This window comes from Macaca fascicularis, chromosome 2 (assembly GCF_037993035.2).
Source record: "Macaca fascicularis isolate 582-1 chromosome 2, T2T-MFA8v1.1".
In the NCBI taxonomy this organism is placed as follows: domain Eukaryota; kingdom Metazoa; phylum Chordata; class Mammalia; order Primates; family Cercopithecidae; genus Macaca; species Macaca fascicularis.
The window spans coordinates 1,741,307-1,766,632 of NC_088376.1; the positions used below are offsets into that span (position 1 = coordinate 1,741,307).

The following is a 25,326-nucleotide window of genomic DNA, read 5'->3' on the forward strand; positions in this document are numbered from 1 at the left end:
GAGGGTGGGGGCAGGAGAGGGGAGGGGTGTCCTGGGAGGGTGGGGGCTGGAGAGGGGAGGGGTGTCCTGGGAGGGTGGGGGCAGGAGAGGGGAGGGGTGTCCTGGGAGGGTGGGGGCTGGAGAGGGGAGGGGTGTCCTGGGAGGGTGGGGGCAGGAGAGGGGAGGGGTGCACGGGGAGGGTGGGGGTAGGAGAGGGGAGGGGTGTCCTGGGAGGGTGGGGGCAGGAGAGGGGAGGGGTGTCCTGGGAGGGTGGGGGCTGGAGAGGGGAGGGGTGTCCTGGGAGGGTGGGGGTAGGAGAGGGGAGGGGTGCACGGGGAGGGTGGGGGTAGGAGAGGGGAGGGGTGTCCTGGGAGGGTGGGGGCTGGAGAGGGGAGGGGTGTCCTGGGAGGGTGGGTGTAGGAGAGGGGAGGGGTGCACGGGGAGGGTGGGGGCTGGAGAGGGGAGGGGTGTCCTGGGAGGGTGGGGGCAGGAGAGGGGAGGGGTGCACGGGGAGGGTGGGGGCTGGAGAGGGGAGGGGTGTCCTGGGAGGGTGGGGGCTGGAGAGGGGAGGGGTGTCCTGGGAGGGTGGGGGTAGGAGAGGGGAGGGGTGCACGGGGAGGGTGGGGGCTGGAGAGGGGAGGGGTGTCCTGGGAGGGTGGGGGCAGGAGAGGGGAGGGGTGTCCTGGGAGGGTGGAGGCAGGAGAGGGGAGGGGTGTCCTGGGAGGGTGGGGGCAGGAGAGGGGAGGGGTGCACGGGGAGGGTGGGGGTAGGAGAGGGGAGGGGTATCCTGGGAGGGTGGGGGCTGGAGAGGGGAGGGGTGCACGGGGAGGGTGGGGGCAGGAGAGGGGAGGGGTCACGGGGAGGGTGGGGGTAGGATATGAACCAACGGTGACCCTTACCCCTGCGACCCAAGGGTCCTGGGGCAGGATGGGGTCAGGAATCAGGAGGGATGGGGTGTCTCTTCCCCTGTCACCCCTCTGGCTGGCAGGCCACTGGACTCCTCAGTCACAGCAAGGAGCCTGTCCTGCTCCTGAGAGCAGGGTGACTGTGGAGAACGGCCCCCCTCACAGCGGCCCACAGTGCTGCGATGCCCCCCGCATGTCCACGCAGCCTCCCTCCGAGATGGTCCCATCATGCAGTGCGAGGCTTTCAGTGTGTAATTCTGTGTTGAGGCAAATTAACCACCCAGGGTGTCAGCAACTCTCAACTTTAACCCACTGCCCACTCAGATGACTGACAGGGACCCAAGGAAAGATGGGTGTGTGGTGGCCTCTCAAGCGGGCGCTCTAGATCATAGGGCCAGGAGACGCCCTAGTGCAGGAACGCATTTAGTGCCTTCAAATCACACCACCTTTGAGAAAGGCCTGTCTAGACACTTCACCAACATCAACCCCCTGACAATCTACACAAACTTTCCCATCAGAAAAGTCTTTTTTCTTTTTTTTTTCTTTTTTATGAGACAGAGTTTCACTCTTGTTGCCCAGGCTGGAGTGTAATGTCCCGGTCTCGGCTCACTGCAACCTCCACTTCCTGGGTTCAAGCGATTCTCCTGCCTCAGACTCCTGAGTAGCTGGGATTACAGGTGCCCACCATTACGCCCGGCTAATTTTGTATTTTTAGTAGAGACTGGGTTTCTCCAGGTTGGCCAGGCTGGTCTTGAACTCCTGACTTCAGGTGATTCACCCGCCTCGGCCTCCCAAAGTGCTGGGATTACAGGCGTGAGCCACCGCGCCCGGCTCAGAAAAGTCTTAAAGGGGAAACTAAAAATGATGGACAACGAGGGGAAAACTACCAGCTGGAGCATGGCTTTTGAATGAGTGGAATTCAGAGGCTGGCTGTCCGCCAATCAAACACTAAAAGCGCTTGCCGTCGTGTGAATTTCACCTCCTCTTCCTGACTTTATTCCCCCTAGAAATCATAACATTTGGAGAAACCCTTCCAAAAAATGTGAACCAGGAGGTGAGCAAAGAGGTGGGCTAATTTGATATCTGAAGAGACAAGCAAGATCAGAAGGTAAAACCTGAAAACCAGGCTGTTGGGGAGTTCCTTGTTCTGTCCTGAGGTCCTGGCTAGGTGAGCAAGTCATCGGCTACATGTCAGGGCAACAACAGAAGTGATCAGCTCAATTCCATGGAGGAAGAGAACGCACATTCTCTACCCCTGTGGATCTCCCTCGCCACCTAGCAAGCCTTTTCTTTCATTCTTTCTTCAGTCAGATGTTTATTAAGTGATCATTACCTGACAGGCACTTGCTGGGGGCTAGGGATATAATGATGAAAAAGATGTAATCCCTTTTCCTGAGGAGCTTAAAGTTTACTGGGGACGCAGCTAAGGCAAAAAGCAATTCTGGTTTTTTGTTTGTTTGTTTTTTGAGACAGAGTTTCGCTTGTCGCCCAGGCTGGAGTGCAGTGGCACAATCTCGGCTCACCGCGACCTCCACCTCCCGGGTTCCAGCGATTCTCCTGCCTCAGCTTCCCCAGTAGCTGGAATTACAGGCACGCACCCCCCCAGCTAATTCTGTATTTTTAGCAGTGACGGGTTTCACCATGTGCGTCAGGCTGGCCAAAAAGCAATCCTAATGAAGTGTGGTGAGTGTTAGAGCAGACACGAGCAGGGCCGGGGAAGGCCCCGACCCCAGTAACCTCAGGTGACTGTGAGGGGATGGTCAGGCAGTTGTTACTCTGTCTTTCTAAAATAATAATTGGTCACAGCCAGCGTCAGGGAAAGGCAGTCTCCCAACAGATGGAAAATACCTGAACCTGGTGATCAGTAGCTACCTGATAAGAGCTCAGGGGCTGGGCGTCAGCGCTCCAGCAGGTGCACTAAGAAGCAAAATGGCGGAGTTTAGCTGGTTCGTGACGGTCCTCTAGCGCCGCTCCGCTGGTAAGGGAAAAACGCCTCAAGTGAGCATGCGCAGGACTTCAGTAACCCCACTGCGCATGCGGCCCCTCCCAAGTGCCTGTGCGGCAGACTTTGGGGCGTGCGGACAGCGCATCCCAAGGGAAGATCAGGGGAGAAGAGATGGAGACCGCGGAACCATCCCCATGTAGAAAACCCAAGTCAAGGGCTGAACAGCACGCTTGGATCTCTCAAGTCGCGCACTTGGCCCTCTTCCAAGTGTACTTTACTTCCTTTCATTCCTGCTCTGAAAGTTTTTAATAAACTTTCACTCCTTCTCTAAAACTTGCCTCGGCCTCTCCCTCTGCCCACTTCTGCCCCTCAGCTGAATCTTTCCCCCAGAAGGCAAGGACTGAGTTTGCTGCAGACTCTGGATTCGCCGCTGGTTGCAGTAAGTACCAGGCAGAGGCATCCAACTTAAGGCGTCATGGAAGCCCATGGAGGAACCGAATCCTATCTGGCAGAAGCAAAACGCAGCCTCCCGCAGGAAGGGCTGCCCATGCCCACACTTGATGGACAGTGAGGTACTAGGCAGGGAAGAGTATCCTAGGTGCAAAGGCCGGAAGTTGACAGACTGAGGCAAAAGGAGAAGGTAAGTGAATTGCGCAGTCACACAGCCGCCAAGCTGCAGAGCCAGGCCCGCTGGAGTGGAAACGTGCACTCTCGTCTGTGAGGCTGCGCTGTCCCTGGCCGTCACCTCACCCTTTCATCTCTGCTCACCTGCATCTGCTGTCAAGGCTCAGAATGGGAGAGAAAGAACCTGGAGCAAGGCTGCCTCTTCAGAGGGGGCTCCGCTCCTGCAGCCCCGGGGCTGGACCTGAAGGTTGTCTTTCCAGGACTCTGTCCAGGAGGGCCAGGGAGGCTCTCTATATACGCAGAGGTCACCCAGGCGTGTGTGCGCCCACGCCCCTGCCCACAGCCTGCATTGAGGGCGCTTCCGCTCCTCGGAGCGCCCTGTCCTGATGACCCACCCTCTGCTCATTTCCATGTGATTCTAAGGCAGGAAACAGGAGGCCTCATGAGCTCCACGGTCCTGATGAGTCACTGGATGCACCCGTGAGAAACACCTCACCCTCCGCTCTCCCCAGGCAGCAACGCTTTCCACACCCCAGCTGTTCCTGTCCTCATCTGCCACCCCGCAAAGAATCTGGGCTCTTTGGCAGAACAGCACCAAGCGGGGCAGCCACCCCTTTTTCCTCATCACTCTCCTTACCTTGCCCTTGGCTGTCTCGACGTGTGGCATGGTTCCTGTACTGGACTTCTAACTTTTTTTTTTTTTTTTTTTTTTGAGACAGGGTCTTACTCTGTTACCCAGGCTGGAGTGCGGTGGCGTGATCTCGGCTCACTGCCAGCTCCACCTCCCACACTCAAGCAATCCTCCCGCCTTCGCTTCCTGAGTAGCTGGTACTACAGGCACCTGCCACCATGCCCGGCTAATCTTTGTATTTTTAATACAGACGGGGTTTTGCCATTTTGGCCAGGCTGCTCTCTGACTCCTGTGTATTTTTAATACAGACGGGGTTTTGCCGTTTTGGCCAGGCTGCTCTCTGACTCTTGACCTCAGGTGTTCGCCTCAGCCTCCCAAAGTGCTAAGATTACAGGTGTGAGCCACCACACTCAGCCTCCTAACTGTTTTGTTCAAGCCCCAGGCCACTATCATCTTGTATCATACTCTCACCAAATTTCTGAGGATTTTGTGGTGCTCTCTGCATGGGAGATTGGTGACCCTCTATGGACAAGCTCCTATTCAAGATTCAGTTCAAACATTCCCAGTGAAGTCTGCCAGGATTTCTTTCTTTTTTTTTTTTTTTTTTTTCTTTTTTTGAGAAGGAGTCTTGCTCTGTCGCCCAGGCTGGAGTGCAGTGGCCGGATCTCGGCTCACTGCAAGCTCCACCTCCCAGGTTTATGCTATTCTCCTGCCTCAGCCTCCCGAGTAGCTGGGACTACAGGCGCCGCCACCTTGCCCGGCTAGTTTTTTTGTATTTTTTAGTAGAGACGGGGTTTCACCGTGTTAGCCAAGATGGTCTCGATCTCCTGACCTCGTGATCCACCCATCTCGGCCTCCCAAAGTGCTGGGATTACAGGCTTGAGACACCGCGCCCGGCCTGCCAGGATTTCTTTACTCTGAGTTAGATACTTCTTTCTCTATGCTCCCATTGTGTTTTAAACATCTAGATATTATAATGCATGTATACAGTAAAAGTGCAGAAATCTTTTCTTTTTTTTTTTTTTTGAGAAGGAGTTTCGCTCTTGTTCCCAGGCTGGAGTGCAGTGGCACAATCTCACCTCACCGCAACCTCTGCTTCCCTGCTTCAAGCAATTCGCATGCCTCAGCCTCCCAAGTAGCTGGGATTATAGGCATGCGCCACCACGCCTGGCTAATTTTGCATTTTAGGTAGAGACAGCGTTTCTCCATGTTGGTCAGGCTGGTCTCGAACTCCAGACCTCAGGTGATCTACCTGCCTTGGCCTCCCAAAGTGCTGGGATTACAGGTGTGAGCCACAGTGCCCGGCCTAAAGTGCATAAATCTTAATGATAAAATCTGATGAATTTTTACATGTACACCCAGGTGAACCAGCACACAAATCAAGATACAGGACATTCCAAATCCCCACAGGCTTAATTGTGTCTCCTGTCATTCATATCCCTTGTCCCCTGTGTTAACTTTCATTTTGGCTCTTACAATAATTGGTTAGGTTTCAGTTGTTCTTGAATTTCACATAAATTCAATCAGTTTCCTTTTTAAAAAAAAAAAAACAAAAAAACAGGATTTTGCTGTGTCATCCAGGCGGGAGTGCAGTGGCACAATCATGGCTCACTGCAGCCTTGCCCTCCCAGGCTCAAGTGATCCTCCCACGTCAGCCTCCCGAGTAGCTGGGACCACAGGCAAGCATCACCACGCCAGCTGATTTTTTTATTTCTTGTAGAGATGGGGTCTCACCATGTAGCCCAGTCTGGTCTCGAACTCCTGGGCCCAAGTGATCCTCCTGCCTTGGCCTCCCAAAGTGCTAGATTACAGGTGTGTGTCACTGCGCCTGGCCCAGTGTGGCTTTTGTGTGTGGCTTTCTTTACTCAATATTCTATATGCAAGATTCATCCATCATGTAATTTATTCTTTTATTGCTGAGTATTATTTCATTGGATATTACAACTTTTTCTACTCTTGATGGACATTTATATTTTCAACTTTTGCCTGTTATAAATAATGCTGCTATGAATATTATTCTACATGTCTTTTGACAGAACTATGCACTAATTTTTCAGAGAATATACTTAGGAATAGCATTGCTATCATAGGGCAGGTGAATATTTAATTTTGGCAGATATTGCCACACAGATTCCCAAAGTACTCCTACTAATTTACATGTCCACCAGCAGTGTGTGGCAGTTTCCATTTCTACACATTCTTGCAAACATTTTTAATTTTAGGCATTGTGGTGGGTGTTTAATGTAATCTCCTTGTGTTTGAATTTGCATCTTCTTGATGAGTAAGCACCTTTTCATATATGTATTAGCCATTTGAAGATCCTCTTTGAGAAGTTCCTGTCCATGGTTTTTGCCCATTTTTGGTTATCTTTTTTTCTTACTATTTTCTAGTTCGTTATAATTCTAGGTATGAGACCTTTATCAGGTAAACTTATTGTGAATGTTTTCCCCCAGTTTGTGGTTTGACTTTTTACTCTCTTTATTATGTCTTTTTTTTTTTTTTTTTTTTTTTTAATTTTTGAGACAGTCTAGCTCTGCCATCAGGCTAGAGTGCAGTGCCACGATCTTGGCTCACTGCAACCTCCATCTCCCAGGTTCAAGCGATTCTCCTGCCTCAGCCTGCCGAGTAGCTGGGATTACAGGCATGGGCTGCCACACTCAGCTAAGTTTTGTATTTTTAGTAGAGACGGGGTTTCACCATGTTGGCCAGGCTGGTCTTGATCTGCTGACCTCGTGATCCACCCACCTGAGCCTCCCAAAGTGCTGGGATTACAGGTGTGAGCCACCACGCCCGGCCTTAATTATGTCTCTTCATGAAGAGAAAATACTGATTTTAATTCAGCTCCATTCATCTATCTTCTTTTATGGTCAATACTTCTAGTGTCCGTTTAGGAAATCTTTGCCCACGTCCCACTGGAGTGTGACTCACTTCTCACTTCATGGCTGTGAGGCCCTTGCAGGCAGCGGCTAACTCTGTATGTTCCGAGCTCTGTATGTTCACACAGAGCTTGGAACATGGCAGGAGCTCCAGAATCACTTGATGAATGAATTCATTCATGCAAATGCGTAAAGTAACACACACAGTGTCTGCATGCAGATTTTACTTCCAGTGATGAAAACAATTACTGAGAAAACCCCTGATGCACATATATGAGAAGGGATCATTATAACTGACTATCACAGGTTAATTTTTTAAAATAAAATTGAAACCCTTCATTAATTTTCGTGTCATCCTTGCACAGGAACCATGTTAAACTTCTGTGTTGTCCCAATTTTAGTATATGTGTTGCCAAAGTGAGCACAGTTTAAGTCTTCTAAACTGTTTGTGAGTTGCTTTCTATATAAGAATTTCTTTCTTTTTTTTTTTTTCAGATGGAGTCTAGCTCTGTGGCCCAGGCTGGAGTGAGTGGCCGGATCTCAGCTCACTGCAAGCTCCGCCTCCCGGGTTCACCCCATTCTCCTGCCTCAGCCTCCCGAGTAGCTGGGACTACAGGCGCCGCCACCTCGCCCGGCTAATTTTTTGTATTTTTTAGTAGAGACGGGGTTTCACCGTGTTAGCCAGGATGGTCTCGATCTCCTGACCTCGTGATCCGCCCGTCTCGGCCTCCCAAAGTGCTGGGATTGCAGGCGTGAGCCACCGCGCCCGGCCGAACAAGACACTTCTTGAAGAAACCAGGCACGTGACGGCCCGCGTGGGGTCTGTGTCTTCACTTCCCCGTGGAGAGCCTCTCGCTGCCTCGGAAGAACGGAGCATCCTTTTGGCGGACGGTGCCCGGTGCGGAGTGAGGCTGCAGGCGGCTGCCCGCGGCAGCTCTGCCGGGTGCCCGGGGGGCGCGGACGGGAGTCTGAGGACACCGTGAGCGGCGGGCCGGGGCCCGGAGACCAGTCGTGCCGCAAAAGGCTTCCCGAGGCTGAACCGTTTGGGGGGCGCCGCGGCCCACACCGGGAGTCCCAGCACTTCGGAGGCCGGGGAGCACTCGAGGCTGTGGCCGCCCGAGGCCCCCCTTACCCGCGGCCCGGACGGAGCCGGTTCTTCACGACAGGGGAACCGCAATAGAGAAACAGTCACTCAGGCCGAGGCGGCTGTGCGGGAGGCCGGAGTTTCCTTATCACTCAGATCCGTCTCCCTGAGCATTGGAGGAGCAGGTTTTAAGGAAAACTTGCTGGGTGGGGAAGCCAGGGACCGGGGTGCTCACTGGTCAGGGATGAAATCCCGGGGATTCAGAGCTGTCTTCCTGCGGACTCAGTTCCTGGGTTGGGGTCACGAGATCGGACCAGCCAGGTTATCGATCCGGGTGGTGCCAGCTGATCCATCAGGTGCAGCGTCTGCAGAATATCTCGAGCTCTGATCTTAGGAGCCGTGTAGGGAGGGTCAAAATCGTGTCCTCCAGCTGCATGGCTCCTAAACCAGAATTTCGAATCCTGTGGCTAATGTTAGTCTAGTCCCCAGGCAAGGAGGAGGGCTGCTTTGGGAAAGGGCTGTTACTGTCTTTGCTTAAAGTATAAATTACAAACTCAGTTTCTCCCAAAGTTAGTTCAGCCTATGCCCAGGAATGAAGGAGGACAGCTTGGAGGTGAGACGCAAGATGGAGTCGGTTCAGTTGAATCTCTTTCACTGTCATCATTTTGCAAAGGCGGTTTCAAGGCCAGAAATTTGAGACCAGCATGACCAACATGGTGAAATCCTGTCTTTACTAAAGATACACAAATTAGCGGGGCGTGGTGTGCACACCTGTAGTCCCAGCTACTGGGGAGGCTGAGGTGGGAGGATTGCTTGAGTACCAGATGTGGAGGTTGCAGTGAGCCGAGATCGCGCCACTGCACTCCAGTCTCAGCGACAGAGAGAGACTGTGTCTCAAAAAAAAAAAAAAGAAGACTCGGCAGAACGGGCTAGACAGATGTTCCATTCTGGGGTATGTTGTGGGATCTGGAGGTGGGATTTGAGCAAGAAATTGAGGAAGCTGATAAAATAGAATTCACTGGCAGAAGAAAAAGAGAGAAGATGAAACAGCAAGACAACTAGGCCAGCTGTTTTCTAGAGTTCGCCAGATAAGAGTGACAGGACTAATCAGCCTCCTGTGGGTGGACTCCAAACTCAACTGAAAGCTGACAAGAGAGCACATTCCTTAATTGGAGGGAGGAAAAAGGGGAAGATATGTTGAAAGGGCTGCCATTTATACCAGACCACTGAAGAGGAAGTTAGGGTTTTCTCATTAGTATACACATATTGTAAACTTCTACCCACTCAAACTAGATTTCTGCCTCCAACACTGCACTGAAACTGTTCTTGGTCTCCAGTAATTTCGTGTCTCTGATGAACACTTCACTGTCCTCTTGACTCTAGACACAGTTGGCCACAAGATCCTTCTTGAACATTCTCACTCTTGGCTCCCTTGGCGCCCCACTCTGGTGTTTGTTTTGTTTTGTTTCCAAGACAGAGTTTTGCTCTTGTCCCTCAGGCTGGGGTGTGGAGTGCAGTGGTGTGACCTTGGCTCACTGCAACCTCCACCTCCCGGGTTCAAGCAATTCTCCTGCCTCAGCCTCCAGAGTAGCTGGACTTACAGGCACGCGCCACCACACTTGGCTAATTTTTGTGTTTTTAGTAGGAGATGGGGTTTCACACTGTTTGCCAGGCTGGTCTAGAACTCCTGACCTCAGGTGAGCCCCCGACCTCAGCCTCCCAAAGTGCTGGGATTACAGGCGTGAGCCTCTGCGCCCAGCTGAGAATTCTCCTTTAAATAATTTGTTGGGGAGTTTACTTGTAGGCTGAGACCTGAAGGATAAAAGAAAGTGACATGCTAAGACGAGGAGAACTCAAGCAGACGAAGCGCCTCGGCTGTGGAACAGGAAGCTGTTTGATGTCGGGGTTTGAGAGAAAGCCAGTCAGCTGGCAGGCAGGGGGCAAAAGGGGTGGCACGAAGCAAGGAGCTTGGACATTCTGAGTGGAATGAGAAGCCAATATGTGGAGAACGGGTCGGAAGAGAGTAAGAGCGGAGACTATTGCAGTGGTCAAGAAAAAAAGCAGGTCACTTGGACCACAGTAATGGCAATAGACTGAAAAGCAGGGTTATATTTTATGCATTTTGGAGGTAGAAGTTAAAGGACTTGCTGTTGGGCTGGATATGGGGGAATAAGCAAAAGAAAAAGACTTAAGTTTCTGGCAGGTTCGTAGGTAGTGGTGTCATTGCAGGTCTGGGTGGGGAGGCGTCATTTTAGATGTAAGAGTGACACTTCCAACTGTAGGTGTCGTGTAAAAAGTCGGACATGTGAGTCTGAAGCTTGGAGGAGAGACGGGCTGGAGTTAGAGATCTGAGAACTCATTGGCTTTATACACGGTGGTTGGTACTATGAGAATGAGATCACTGAGGGAGAGTTAGAGGGCCAGGTCCTGGGGATCACCACCATAAAGACCCAATCAAGGAGGCGCAGGCAGTGAGAAGAAACACCAGGTCAGGTGCGGTGGCTCACACCTGTCATCCCAGCACTTTGGGAGGCCAAGGCAGGTGAACCACTTGAGGTCAGGAGTTCGAGACCAGCCTGGCCAACACGGTGAAACCCCATCTCTACTAAAAACACAAAGATTAGCCAGGTAAGATGGTAGGCATCTGTAGTCCCAGCTACTCGGGAGGCTGAGTCAGGAGAATCGCTTGAACCCGGGAGGCGGAACTTGCCGTGAGCTGAGATTGCGCCACTGCACTCCAGCCTGCGCGACAGAGTGAGACTCTGTCTCAAAATTAAAAAAAAAAAGAATTCTCTATTGGCTCCTTTTCTGTATATTTTTAAAATTCTATTAGAATCAAATCTGTTTTTCCACGTATGTTTATCATCCGTGCTCCCAGCTAGAAAGTCAGTTTCTTGAGGGCCCAGGATGGATCTGTTTGGCCCCGTCACACACATCCCTGTTATTTTCCCCGTCGCACACATCCCTGTTGTTTTCCCCGTCGCACACATCCCTGTTGTTATTTTCCCCGTCACACACATCCCTGTTATTTTCCCCGTCACATACACCCCTGTTATTTGGCAATCGGAAGCACTGGGATGAGAAATGCTTCCACAACCCATCACTGCAGAACTGTGAGCCAAGCAGCAATCCCAGTTTTTTTGGGTTTTTTTTTGAGATGGAGTCTCACTCTGTCACCCAGGCTGAATGCTATCTCAGCTCACTGCAACCTCCACTTCCCAGGTTCAAGCAATTCTCCTGCTTCAGCCTCCCGAGTAGCTGGGATTAGAGGCACCACAACCACGCCTGTTTTTTGTTTTTTTTGAGACAGAGTTTCGCTCTTGTCACCCAGGCTGGAGTGCAGTGGCATGATCTTGGCTCACGGCAACCTCTGCCTCCTAGGTTCAAGCGATTCTCCTGCTTCAGCGTCCCGAGTAGCTGGGATTACAGGCATGTGCTACCATGCGCAGCTAATTTTTGTATTTTTAGTAGAGACAGGGTTTCACCACGTTGGCCAGGCTGGTCTCGAACTCCTGACCTCAGGTGATCCACCCGTCTCAGCCTTGCAATGTGCTGGGATTACAGGCATGAGCCACTGCAGCCAGCAGCAATACCAATTTCTATTATACCATATAATCATAACTCCTGTCTTTTTGTCCATTAATTATCTTTCCTTCACTTGTTTAAGCTAAGTCCTTAATTAACTATTAGTAATTACCACTGGTCTGAAAAATTAGACACTTGAATTGCCCAAGTATGTCCAACACAGAATCATACTTACCTAACAAGGCTAGCTTACCCAATGTTTCTGTAACAACTGGACTAACATTTACAGAGTGTTTACCATAAATGTGTGAAATACCAGGAAGAGCAGAAAAAAGGCTAGCAAGCATTAGGCTGACAAGTGGACTACAAAGTAACCTTTGTGAATCAACAGGAGCTGACCTAAATGAGAACATGGGGGGTGGGGGGGCAAGCTTTTGGAATCTAAATTGTATTACTGAAAGTAATATCCAGAGAGTCTTATCTTGCAAAAACAACACCACAAAAAAACTAATACTGAAAAGTTTTTGTTTTTATTTCCAAGATCAAATATTACAACAGGACATTTACATGTATTTATAAAAAAATGCAGCAGTTGAATGTATAGATCAGAGGTTTCCTTGAGTTTGGTCCCTCTCTCAGCACAGTGAGCTGATGTCTTCAGAAGACTTATCGTCCCACTCCCCTCCCTCCCCCACCCCGTTGTCCCCCCCACCCTCCCCGTTTCAAGTTGCAGTATTCATATAAAGCAACTGGGTACAACACAGCAAGAATATTCACAATTTGGTACAGCCCAAACCAGAGGATCACCAACGGACAGCAAGATCCTCCTTTTGGAAATTATTTACCCATAGACTATGTAGATCTATAGATAGATCACACCCAGTTATCTAAGATTTCCCTGGTTTTAGAGCAAGTGGAAGTTCCATTGAGTCTTAGCCAGCAGTTACAGCTCTGCTTTACCTAACGGCATGTTCTTCTCCTCTTACAAGGTTAATTTTCTACCGCCTCCATGTGTCTTCAAATTTAAGGCTTTCCCGAGCACCTTTATTATGACTTACTAGATATACAGGAGGGTCTCTAATGTGTCTTGAACAAACAAATTTAGTGGATGGTCCGGCTGCCCCTTGCTCAATAATCCCAAAGACTTCTTCCCAGCACTGAGAAGAGCTGCAGAAATCAATGCTATCTCCTAGCACCATGGGAGAAAAGGTCCAGAAAACACAATTCGATGTGCATTTTAGGGAGCACTTGCCAGAAACGTTACAATAGGAGCACTGTCCTTGTTATCTTCTTGGATTCAATCACAAATCTAGAGCACAGATGAAATTTAGAGCCTGTCCTGCACTAAGAATGCAAATCTCAGTAAGACCCCCCCGCCCACACACTTTGTCCAGAATAAGCTGAGCACACAAACATCCCAGGGAATCTCTAAATACTGTTAGGAACTGCTTTAGAAAACACTTTAAAGCAAATACCCCAAGTTGACTTCACTCAAGTCCCCAACCCACCCTCATCCCTATCCCCCCAGAAATTTCATTCCTTGATTAACTTCTCTGAGTAAGATGTAAAGTGAGGTTTGGAAAATGACATGAGACATGTTTAAAAACACAATCAATGAAGACATGCCAGAATTGGACATCCCAGGTGATTCCAAATGCATTGTTCAAACTGAACTCATACAAAGCATGCACAGAGCCTACACAGACACTGCTGAGAGTTTCCATGGAACCATCAATACCTACTCGAAGAAGGACTTTCCGAAAGGGCAAACAAAACAAAAAAACACCGATGTTTACAATTTGTTAATAACAACAACAACAAAAAGCCATTCTGGAAAAAAAGATTATCAGAGAAGTGAAGAAAACTGTGTCTAACAGATTCATGCCAAAGCTTGGATGGAAGCCCCTCAAAGTCTAAGTATCACGTTAGCATCAACTGGTACTCATTTCTCTCTACCTAAGACTAGAAGGTTCTCTCACAGCTTTACTGTTTCCTGGCAAGTGTTTTCAACAGCCTTTCCAGCTGGAGGGACAAACCCAGGAAAGTACAAGTGCCAAGACCCCAGACGGGTAAGATAAGCAGCCCCTCTGAGAAGCTTGCTACTCATTCACTGAAAGTGGAGGTCACATACTACTTTCATTCTCATTAGCAGGTAAAAAGGGATTTTCTGATGGCAACAGTCACTCCGTGTAAGGTTTAACTTTACAGGGCAGTAAGTTATCAAAAAGTTATCATTAAAAGCATATGATTAGTGTCATAAACATATTTATATTTGGAATTACACCATTTGATATTTCCATTAAGAATGCAAAGCTTTGAGAAAAGCATCCTGTAAAATCATGTTGCTGAAAACAGGGAAGTATCCAACTGAGTGTAAATGGTCTAATGTCATCAACCTGAAATGGACCCTGGTGACAGGTACTATGGAGCCAGCTACCTTGATTGACAGAGAGAAAAAAGCAGAATGGCAGGGAATGGTTCCAGATCAAGAATCTCTCCCTTATCAGTTAAGAGTTCCATACTGAGCCTATGAAAAAAGCAAATTAAAAAGATTTTAAGAAAGGGAGAATTCGATTCCAGGTCAGAATTTATCTAACGATTTGAAATGTTTCCCATTTACCATGTCTAAAAAATGAATGACTCATGCTAACCCAGTTGGATTAATAACTTCTTTTGATGAGATAAAATATTACTTAGGTTTAGTCCAGCTTAGCTTGACTATTCTTCCCATTTGAAAATCCAAATGACCTTTAGAAGGGATATAAAATACCCAGAGTATTGTGATCTCTAGAGGAAATACAATTAAACAAACAATAAAAACTTGCTGTTTGTTGCCAAAGAATTAAGTACGACAATATCTACAACTTCTCATATTTATAGATTAACATGTGATGGTTCTTGGGAAAAATACTATCACTGGTATTTGCCATCTCTAATCCTAGAAGTAAATCTGGTTATCTTTTGAAAATACTTTCTCATTACAGAAATGCTAAATTATGTTTATTAAAGTAATTCAAATTGGATTACCCAACTCTATTTTGAAATCAATATGGCAAAGAAAGGCCTGTGCCAAAAATCATCACATTTATAAGAATATCTGCAATTTAAGCAACAAAACAGTACCTGGTAGGCCACAAAGAGAGTGGGCATCACAGAGCTAGCCACTCTCCATTTGAAACCAGAGAATTCTCCTTAGTTAAGAGAAAAAATGAGCTATAAAAGTAAGTTTGCCTCAAAAATTTCCTTCAATTTTATAAAAAATGAAGATTGTTACATATTAAGACTTTGACATGGAATTTCTTAAACATAGTCAATTACATTAAAAATCATAGCTATTTTCAGAGAATGAATGTTAAAAGTGAATGGTGGAGAAGGAAACTAGAAAGCAGGATTACAAGACTTTCTAATTAAGAGTCTCACTGTCACATTCAATAATCCAGCCATGTAAGTTCACTTCACAGGAAAACCACCAAGGACATTATAATCTCTATTTTTAAAAAGACGTCAAGAAATTCTTGATTCTATACTGTCTCTGTAGCAGGACTGACACACAGGTGAGTCAAAAACCAAAATAACCATCACTGAAATACCAAATCTCTATATAACAGGAGAAACCGATATACTGGCATGGTACACTGTTGGGTTATTTGCAGTTCTAAAGAACATTCTTGCCACTATTCTAAAATGTGTACTGTGCAACACCACGTTTCATGGCAAGACAATAACTGAAATGCTAAGCAAGGCAATCCAGTGAAGTCGAATGTCCATAGTACACAGCTGTCTTCAGCCTATTCATCAAGGCTGGTAGTACCGGAAAACTGCCATGTTCACCAGAAGAGCTGGTTCTTCCTATGCTCATTACATTTTAGTTTTACACAAGACTACTAATTCATCAGCCTGCACCCCATGATTTACTACTGAGTAGTTAAATGATGGTCAAAAAAGGCAGAGAGAGGGTAAGAATCACATAATAAAGATACATTCTATGGGATAAAAAACGTTTTTAAAAGTCAGCCTAATTGTATCTTTAAAAAGTTGCTTCTGCCAAAACCAGGAGTGAATCTTACAACTTATACAAACCAACTTCCCAATAGGCCAGTAAAGTACTTTAAGTACACAAGTAAAAATAAAATTTAGTGCCAGTGTTAGTGACATATTTGGTTCTCATTTACATTTTAGTCATACTCAATACTGATTAGGCACACGGCATTAAGTTTTAAAAAATAATGAATTGTTCAAAAGATTATTACTAGACCTGTAACTATTATACTCTCCTCTTTGGAGGTTTCAGTCATCACAGTAAGATTAGGAGCAAGTTACTGGTCAAATGATACCTGAACACACACAAAAAAAGAAAATGATTAACCAGCACACTTTTAATTAGCCTAGAGATAATATGCAATAAAGGGCAGAGACTGGAAGCGTAAAATTTTGGAGTGGAAAAAGGACTTCAGAGATAATCTAATTTGCTGGTCTAGAAAAGGCTGAGCACTATTAATCTAGTCCAATTCTCTCATTTTTCAGATGAGAAACCCGAGATTAAGAAGAAAGAGAAGTGTGAAGTAACAACTAGCAGAGCTGTTACCCAAGTACACTTACACCCCTAGTGCCCTTTCTGCATATAATATGTACTATGCTGCGCATTTGATTTGTACCTGTAGAGAAATTAAATCTTCCTCATTTTTCAGTTGCTAGTGGCTCCCTCTGGCATTTTTCCGAAGCGTACAAGTGAGATCCCTGCTAGCTAGAAACGTTTACTCCGGGGGATCAGTAATCCTTTCTTACTTGGGTACTGGTTATGCCTTACTGGCAGAACTTCATGCCCTAAATCTAAAGTTACGAAAGGTGGAGCTAAAGAAATAGGTGAGTCAAAAGAAAATCTGAGCTACAGTGCTTGCCACTTTTCAGTCTTGCTTAAGACTTTGCTGACTAAAACATACTCTTCCCTTTTCCTAAGCTTGAATAGGTAAACATTTACATGCTCTCCAGTTATTTCATGTGTAGTGTGTCTCCCTAACTGGATAAAACAGGCAGGAATCAGATCTCATTTATTATTTTTTGAGACAGAGTCTCGCTCCCTCACCCAGGCCAGAGTGCAGGGGTGTGATCTCGGCTCACTGCAACCTCCGCCTCCCGGGTTCAAGAGACTCTCATGCCTCAGCCTCCCCAGCAGCTGGGATTACAGACATGAGCCACCATGCCTAGCTAATTTTTATATTTTTTAGTAGAGACAGGGTTTCACCATGTTGGCCAGGCTGATCTCAAACTCCCAACCTCAGGTGATTCCCCCACCTTGGCCTCCCTGGGATTACAGGCGTGAGCCACCACATCTGGCCAGGAATTAGATCTCAGATTTCAAAATATTTCCAACTTCTATAAAGAACTCAATAGCTAGTTGTTGATGTCTAAGTCAAGGAAGAATTATATACAAGATTTAAAAACATACACACCGAGGGTTCAATAATCTGGTATGGATGGGACACACAAAACAGAATTGTAGGCTGGGAGTGGTGGCTCATGCCTGTAATCCCAGCACTTTGGGAGGCCGAGGCGGGCGGATCACAAGGTCAAGAGATCAAGACCATCCTGGCCAACATGGTGAAACCCTGTCTCTACTAAAAATACAAAAATTAGCCAGGCGTGGTGGCGCTCACCTATATTTAAAAAAAAAAAAAAAAAAAAGATAATTGTGTCTTTTCTGAAAAATGTTTAAAAAAAGAAAAAATTCTTTTTTTACCCTTTTCATTTATTCTTGGCAAATAATGCCACATAGCAATTTTCCTTTCACATCTTCACCAGTGCATCATTTTAAAAAAGCAATAATCAGCCTCTCAAAATAATGGCACAAATAAACATTTATAGGCATAGTGCAAATCCCAAAACTTTAACCCAACTACTTCCTCTATATTTATGGGAACAAAACTAAATGCTAATTTACAAAGCCCAACAATGAGAAGATAACCATTTGGGTGGCTTGATTCTCTTGCTGTCGGAGAACACAGCATGGACGTTGAAACAGTATGGACTCTGGATTCCAATTCTGATTTGCCACTCACTAGCTGTGACATCCTGAATAAGTTCTCTATACCTGTTTTCTTAACATGGGAAGAAAATATATATTTCGTACAATTCTTAGGGAGACTGAAGAAGAAAATGTACATAAAAGTACCTAGCGCATGCCAGTTACTCAGTATTAAGTTTCCTGTTCTTTTCTCATTTGGCACTGTTCATTCTCTTCTCCAGTTCCTTCCGATATCAAATTCAAAAAAGTATTCCTCTCACTTTTTTCCCACTATTCTTCTTCTTCTTCTTCTTCTTCTTTTTTAAATTTGAGATGGAGTGTCACTCTGTTGCCCAGGCTGGAGTGCAGTGGCACAATCTTGGCTCACCACAATCTCTGCCTCCCAGGTTCGAGCCATTCTCCTGCCTCAGCCTCTGAGTAGCTGGGATTACAGGTGCCTGTCATCACACCCGGGTAATTTTTGTATTTTTAGTAGAGATGGGGTTTCTGCATGTTGGTCAGGCTGGTCTCGAACTCCTGACCTCAGGTGATCTGCCCACCTCGGCCTCCCAAAGTGCTGGGATTACAGGCGTGAGCCACCATGGCCTGGCCTTCCCAGTAGTTTCCATTCCATCTCCCTGTATTTTTCTCTTACCACTCTCGAAGTCTATCTTTCTTGTTCTTTTCCTCTCTAGCTTTTTTTTTTTAACACTCTCTTTCAGCTGTGTCCAACACCCACAAAGAATGACTATTTTTAACTAACCTTACTGACCTCATTTAATCTATTCAATAAAACCTCTGCCCTAAAGAGCAAGGAAACTTGCAGAGGAAATAAGGCAAGCTGGAAGACGCCTACTCTGTCAGTGGATTGAACTCTTGAGCAAGGCAATACTCCTTATGGACTCTTCTCGTGCACAATCCGTAACTATTCCCATGGGCCTCTATATCAACCCTGAGATAATTACACTCCTGCCTCAAAATAAAATAAAACAAAGCCCACCACATCTTGTATTGTAGACAACCCAGCTGCATGTTAAGCTGGGTGAAAGTACCATGCTGTCTTTTAAATCACTTTCTCTCTACTTAATCATCCCGCAGTAACCCAAGTTGAAAAAGTCACTTTGGTTTCTCATCAATGAATATGCACGTGCTGAACATGTCAGAAAGAACTACACCCTCTCACTGATGAACATGTTGTCAGTTCTCCCAGCTGTTCTATCAAGAGAAGCTAGAAGGTAAAGAGAATGAAACAGAGCCCGACAGGAAAAGCGGCTGACTTGACATGTTTGAGCGAGCTGGGCTTCAGCTATGACTTTGCTGGAGTACAGATGGGCACCATCAGAGCACAAAGCTGAGCAAACCTCCTCTTCTTACCCTGGGCCTCCCTGAATTTTTAGATTTCTGACCTTGTCTGCTACCAACAAATGTTTTACCCTCCAGTGCACCTTTGATAATATACAGCTCTATTCTTCAAATGGCAAGTATGTTATCCAAGTTCAGAGATACAACTGAGGAATGAACATGAAAACCATCTTTCACTCAATAAATCAGAAGCTGCTAGTTAAGCCTCAAGAGCCTATGAAAAAACACCAAAGTGTAAGTATTAGTCACCAATCTAAAGAGAGAACTCTGACTCAAGGTAGAAATGAAACTGTAATTATATAAATATATTTATAAATATTTATACAATTATATACTTATACATAAGCACTTACACAGACTTAGAAAAAAATGTAAGAACATTAATTCAAAAGGACTCACTGAAGAATAAACAGAATTGTCCATGATTTCCTTGAGGAGATACATAACTCATTCTTTTGGGAGGGTTCCTCAAAATTCAACCACTAGAAACCATAGTCTATAACTGTGTACTAGCAACACATAGCATCTGTTTTCTTCTTTTCCCCAACCCCCTAATTGCCAAGAGAGCAATCGTAAAGTAGATGAAAACCTACAGGTCTCTAAGCAGTAGCTGAGGAACTTACGTTCCTCGGATAAAAGAATCAATCTCAATCCTCAATTGACAAAAAGGTCCATTTAATATTTTCATTTTACAAGTTAAAACTTCTAGAATCACGACTACCCCTTCAGAGGATTCCATTTAAGCTCAAAATATGAACTGAGCACAGGGTGAAGTTGGTGTGTAAATGGTATTCTACAGATTCAAGATGGCCTCTTCTAAAAACACCGAAGAAAGCTTTCACCAACTCAAATTTGATTTTCGGTTTTGTTGGCAGAAAAACCCCACAATATCTGAAAATGACTAGCACCCTCTGCCACCCCCCCTTTTTACTAAATGTTGTCTTTTGAATTGAGTTTAAAGGTCTTCCCCTTACAGAGGCTTTCAGTTCTGATACCTTTCGAAAGAAAACAGCATGCGGACTCATGTTCAGTTCAGTCACCACAGCCTTTCAGAGACTGTTCCAACCAGGGGCAAAAAATGAACCATTATTTCTAACCAAAAGAACATGGTTAGCAACTCTCAGCTGAATGGTTTTCTTTTTCCCCAGGGACATACCTAAGTATGCCTGAAACACCACAGGACAATCAATAACCATAGTGGTTACAATTACAAGCCATTGTACTACATGATTATTGACCAGCTGCCTTCCTACAGATCACTGCAGACTCGGACAATGGAGGGCTCCAAAGGAGCTAATCTGCTGTGCTGGCAAAAACAGCAAGCATCTTCCCATCCCAGTCACCACGACAGGTTCACTTAATGTCCATTCCTGGACTAGCAGGATCAATACAGAGTAATAAAGAAAACTCTCTCAGCTAGGACAATGAAAGTCACCCCATGCTATATGCTCCATATTTAACACTCATTCCGCCAGTAACACATGTCATGGAAATAGTTCTTACAGCTGGGAACATGAAAATCCTTTGAAAAAGTTTTTAGGTATGATGAGCAATAATTACAAGGGATGCTTTTTCCACAGAAACAAAAGCCTGGATATTTTCTTAAGTGATATTTCCTACATGAAGAACACAACAAAACCAAATCCACGTTAGAGAATTTCTTCTCCCTACTACACATGGGGGCTTACAAAAAAGGGAGGGTTGTTCTTACTCTGAATCTAGCCATTCCTTTGCCCAAAGAGTCTGGGGAGTAACGTTAACATCTGATCCCAAAAAAGTGCCGTGCAAAAGACCACTTACTGGGACACACAATTCCTGCTGCCAGTACTAGGAGAGGTCTTATTCTTACACTTCTATTTGGTCACCAGATTAGGTAAGAAAGTGTAGGGGGAGGGGGAAGAGTACGGAGTGGGGAGGGAGAAAACAGAAGAGAAAGAAACAAAGGGGGAGAAAGAGACTGACTACAGGAGAGATTAAGAAATAAGAGAAGGAAGGTGACTTGCTTGCCCAACTTTGGCTCTGTGGTCCTATGAGCCAAAATGCATACTTAGTGACATGGTATCTCACAGGAAAAGGGAAAAAAGGGGTAAGCTGAGAGAGGTCAAGCCATGGTGTTAATTTCTTTCCTGTACAAAGACAGTCTCTTGAGGACAAAGGCCTGCCTCTTGCAATGTAATATCATAGTCCAGATGAGATAATTTCCTTCGAGGAAAGTTGGTGAGAAGTTCAAAACGTTCATTTGGATATCCTTTAGACTGGACGTGCTTCACCAAAGCCTATACAAACAAGAGAAAGACAAAGCCATTAGATGGAAATAAAAGGAAAGAGCATATTAGTGAATTAAATATAAAACATTCTCTTTTCATCATATTAGATCAGCTATTAAGTGTAAGTTCTCTCAGATAACCAAAGCTTGCCCTGGTGGAAGGGCCACTACAAACCTTTGGACGGGGAGAGAAATCTGTACCCAATTACGTACAGCCATTAAGTGAGACTGAAATACACAGTTATTATTTGTCTCCCCAATACATACACCCAGTCACTATTTATAAAATTAAATTATTGTTCTCATTTTTAAACATTCTATCCGTTTTCCTTTCTTCCTTTTATCAAGGAAGGCAAGTCCTTCATTCTACTACACCCAAGTCCTTCATTCTACCTACACCCAGTCCTTCATTCCACTACACCCAGTCCTTCATTCCACTACACCCAGTCCTTCGTTCCACTACACCCAGTCCTTCATTCCACTACACCCAGTCCTTCATTCTACCTACATCCAGTACTTCATTCTACCTACACCCAGTCCTTCATTCCACTACACCCAGTCCTTCATTCTACCTACACCCAGTCCTTCATTCCACTACACCCAGTCCTTCATTCTACCTACACCCAGTCCTTCATTCCACTACACCCAGTCCTTCATTCCACTACACCCAGTCCTTCATTCTACCTACACCCAGTCCTTCATTCCACTACACCCAGTCCTTCATTCCACTACACCCAGTCCTTCATTCTACCTACATCCAGTCCTTCATTCTACCTACACCCAGTCCTTCATTCCACTACACCCAGTCCTTCATTCTACCTACACCCAGTCCTTCATTCCACTACACCCAGTCCTTCATTCCACTACACCCAGTCCTTCATTCTACCTACATCCAGTCCTTCATTCTACCTACACCCAGTCCTTCATTCCACTACACCCAGTCCTTCATTCTACCTACACCCAGTCCTTCATTCCACTACACCCAGTCCTTCATTCTACCTACACCCAGTCCTTCATTCCACTACACCCAGTCCTTCATTCCACTACACCCAGTCCTTCATTCTACCTACACCCAGTCCTTCATTCCACTACACCCAGTCCTTCATTCTACCTACACCCAGTCCTTCATTCCACTACACCCAGTCCTTCATTCCACTACACCCAGTCCTTCATTCTACCTACACCCAGTCCTTCATTCCACTACACCCAGTCCTTCATTCCACTACACCCAGTCCTTCATTCCACTACACCCAGTCCTTCATTCCACTACACCCAGTCCTTCATTCTACCTACACCCAGTCCTTCATTCTACCTACACCCAGTCCTTCATTCCACTACACCCAGTCCTTCATTCCACTACACCCAGTCCTTCATTCCACTACACCCAGTCCTTCATTCTACCTACACCCAGTCCTTCATTCCACTACACCCAGTCCTTCATTCCACTACACCCAGTCCTTCATTCCACTACACCCAGTCCTTCATTCTACCTACACCCAGTCCTTCATTCTACCTACACCCAGTCCTTCATTCCACTACACCCAGTCCTTCATTCTACCTACACCCAGTCCTTCATTCCACTACACCCAGTCCTTCATTCTACCTACACCCAGTCCTTCATTCCACTACACCCAGTCCTTCATTCCACTACACCCAGTCCTTCATTCCACTACACCCAGTCCTTCATTCCACTACACCCAGTCCTTCATTCCACTACACCCAGTCCTTCATTCTACCTACACCCAGTCCTTCATTCCACTACACCCAGTCCTTCATTCCACTACACCCAGTCCTTCATTCCACTACACCCAGTCCTTCATTCCACTACACCCAGTCCTTCATTCTACCTACACCCAGTCCTTCATTCCACTACACCCAGTCCTTCATTCCACTACACCCAGTCCTTCATTCCACTACACCCAGTCCTTCATTCTACCTACATCCAGTCCTTCATTCCACTACACCCAGTCCTTCATTCTACCTACACCCAGTCCTTCATTCCACTACACCCAGTCCTTCATTCCACTACACCCAGTCCTTCATTCCACTACACCCAGTCCTTCATTCCACTACACCCAGTCCTTCATTCCACTACACCCAGTCCTTCATTCCACTACACCCAGTCCTTCATTCTACCTACACCCAGTCCTTCATTCCACTACACCCAGTCCTTCATTCCACTACACCCAGTCCTTCATTCCACTACACCCAGTCCTTCATTCTACCTACATCCAGTCCTTCATTCCACTACACCCAGTCCTTCATTCTACCTACACCCAGTCCTTCATTCCACTACACCCAGTCCTTCATTCTACCTACACCCAGTCCTTCATTCCACTACACCCAGTCCTTCATTCTACCTACACCCAGTCCTTCATTCCACTACACCCAGTCCTTCATTCTACCTACACCCAGTCCTTCATTCCACTACACCCAGTCCTTCATTCTACCTACACCCAGTCCTTCATTCCACTACACCCAGTCCTTCATTCCACTACACCCAGTCCTTCATTCCACTACACCCAGTCCTTCATTCCACTACACCCAGTCCTTCATTCTACCTACACCCAGTCCTTCATTCCACTACACCCAGTCCTTCATTCCACTACACCCAGTCCTTCATTCCACTACACCCAGTCCTTCATTCCACTACACCCAGTCCTTCATTCTACCTACACCCAGTCCTTCATTCCACTACACCCAGTCCTTCATTCCACTACACCCAGTCCTTCATTCCACTACACCCAGTCCTTCATTCCACTACACCCAGTCCTTCATTCTACCTACACCCAGTCCTTCATTCCACTACACCCAGTCCTTCATTCCACTACACCCAGTCCTTCATTCCACTACACCCAGTCCTTCATTCTACCTACATCCAGTCCTTCATTCCACTACACCCAGTCCTTCATTCCACTACACCCAGTCCTTCATTCTACCTACACCCAGTCCTTCATTCCACTACACCCAGTCCTTCATTCCACTACACCCAGTCCTTCATTCCACTACACCCAGTCCTTCATTCCACTACACCCAGTCCTTCATTCTACCTACACCCAGTCCTTCATTCCACTACACCCAGTCCTTCATTCCACTACACCCAGTCCTTCATTCCACTACACCCAGTCCTTCATTCTACCTACACCCAGTCCTTCATTCCACTACACCCAGTCCTTCATTCCACTACACCCAGTCCTTCATTCCACTACACCCAGTCCTTCATTCCACTACACCCAGTCCTTCATTCCACTACACCCAGTCCTTCATTCCACTACACCCAGTCTTGCCACCTGTGCACTGAATCTCTCCTTGCCTTCTCAGAAACTGGGCCGTTCTCATCTTTTGCAGTTTTCCTCAACACCTCCCTCTCTGCTTCCCATCAAACTTCTACACTGCTTGCATTTCAGTAACACAGTCTTCAAGAATCAGCCTAATTAATCTCCAGCCAAAGCAAACGGCCAGGAATGCCTGACCCAAGGGATTCGTTCACAGGCTAAGCTAAGCGAGTCAGACTCAAGATTCTGTTTCCAGCAGTTAAAAGCAGAGGGTGTCAGGGCATGATTGCTCACACCTGTAATCCCTGCACTCCGGGAGGCCAAGGAAGGTAGACAGCTTGAGCACAGGAGTTGGAGACCAGCTTGGGCAACACGGCAAAACCCCATCTCATCAAAAAATATGGGCCAGGCACAGTGGCTCACGCCTGTGATCCCAGCACTTTGGGACACCAAGGTGGGCGAATCACCTGAGGTCAGGAGTTCGAGACGAGTCTGGCCAACGTGGTGAAACCTCGTCTGTACTAAAAATACAAAAAAATTAGCCTGGTGTGGTGGTGGGTGCCTGTAATCCCAACTACTTGGGAGGCTGAGGCAGAACTGCTTGAACCTGGGAGGCGGAGGTTGCAGTGAGCTGAGATTACGCCCCACAGCACTCCAGCCTGGGCAGAGCCAGATCTTGTCTCCAAGAAAAGGAAGAAAAAAACAAACACAAAACAAAACAAAAACCACCGAAAGCTCATCAGCTGTGTTAGATGAAAACGGCCGCAGCATCACCATGATGAACCATGTGGGAGCTGAAGAATAAAGAAAAGCCACCAGTATGCAGAGAATGGTGTGAAGCAGGGAACCCCAA

At 46.6% G+C, this 25,326-nt stretch overlaps 2 protein-coding genes, 1 long non-coding RNA gene and 1 other non-coding gene across 20 annotated transcripts in view; 1 reads left to right on the forward strand and 3 right to left on the reverse strand.

Moving 5' to 3' along the window:
* The window catches only part of TM4SF19 (transmembrane 4 L six family member 19), a 21,874-nt gene extending 18,155 nt beyond the window's left edge, over positions 1–3,719 (reverse strand). For 4 of the 10 annotated variants that reach the window (XM_045387266.3, XM_074030689.1, XM_045387263.3 and 1 more), the window contains exons 1-2: positions 3,598–3,719; positions 2,733–2,859 (exon numbers count right to left, since the gene is read on the reverse strand). The gene's annotated coding sequence lies outside the window, so the exon portion shown is untranslated. Of the gene's footprint in view, positions 1–2,732; positions 2,865–3,597 lie in introns of those variants that run through there. The other 6 variants (XM_074030691.1, XM_065539631.2, XM_065539632.2 and 3 more) reach the window with 2 other exon arrangements.
* Positions 2,962–9,368, forward strand: LOC135969580 (uncharacterized). Its single transcript, XR_010584828.2, has 2 exons — positions 2,962–3,469; positions 7,456–9,368. It is a non-coding gene; the product is annotated as an uncharacterized lncRNA (long non-coding RNA).
* LOC123571996 (U6 spliceosomal RNA) lies at positions 7,281–7,385 on the reverse strand. The gene has a single exon (XR_006696350.1). It is a non-coding gene; the product is annotated as a U6 spliceosomal RNA (small nuclear RNA).
* Positions 9,369–19,590: 10,222 nt separating the features above from the next.
* UBXN7 (UBX domain protein 7) overlaps positions 19,591–25,326 on the reverse strand; it is an 81,411-nt gene continuing 75,675 nt past the window's right edge. For all 8 annotated transcript variants that reach the window (XM_045387262.3, XM_074030676.1, XM_074030675.1 and 5 more), the window contains one exon: positions 19,591–21,208. In XM_045387262.3, coding sequence (XP_045243197.1) covers positions 21,047–21,208 — 162 coding nt within the window. In that variant the 3' untranslated portion in view covers positions 19,591–21,046. The remainder of the gene's footprint in view (positions 21,209–25,326) is intronic.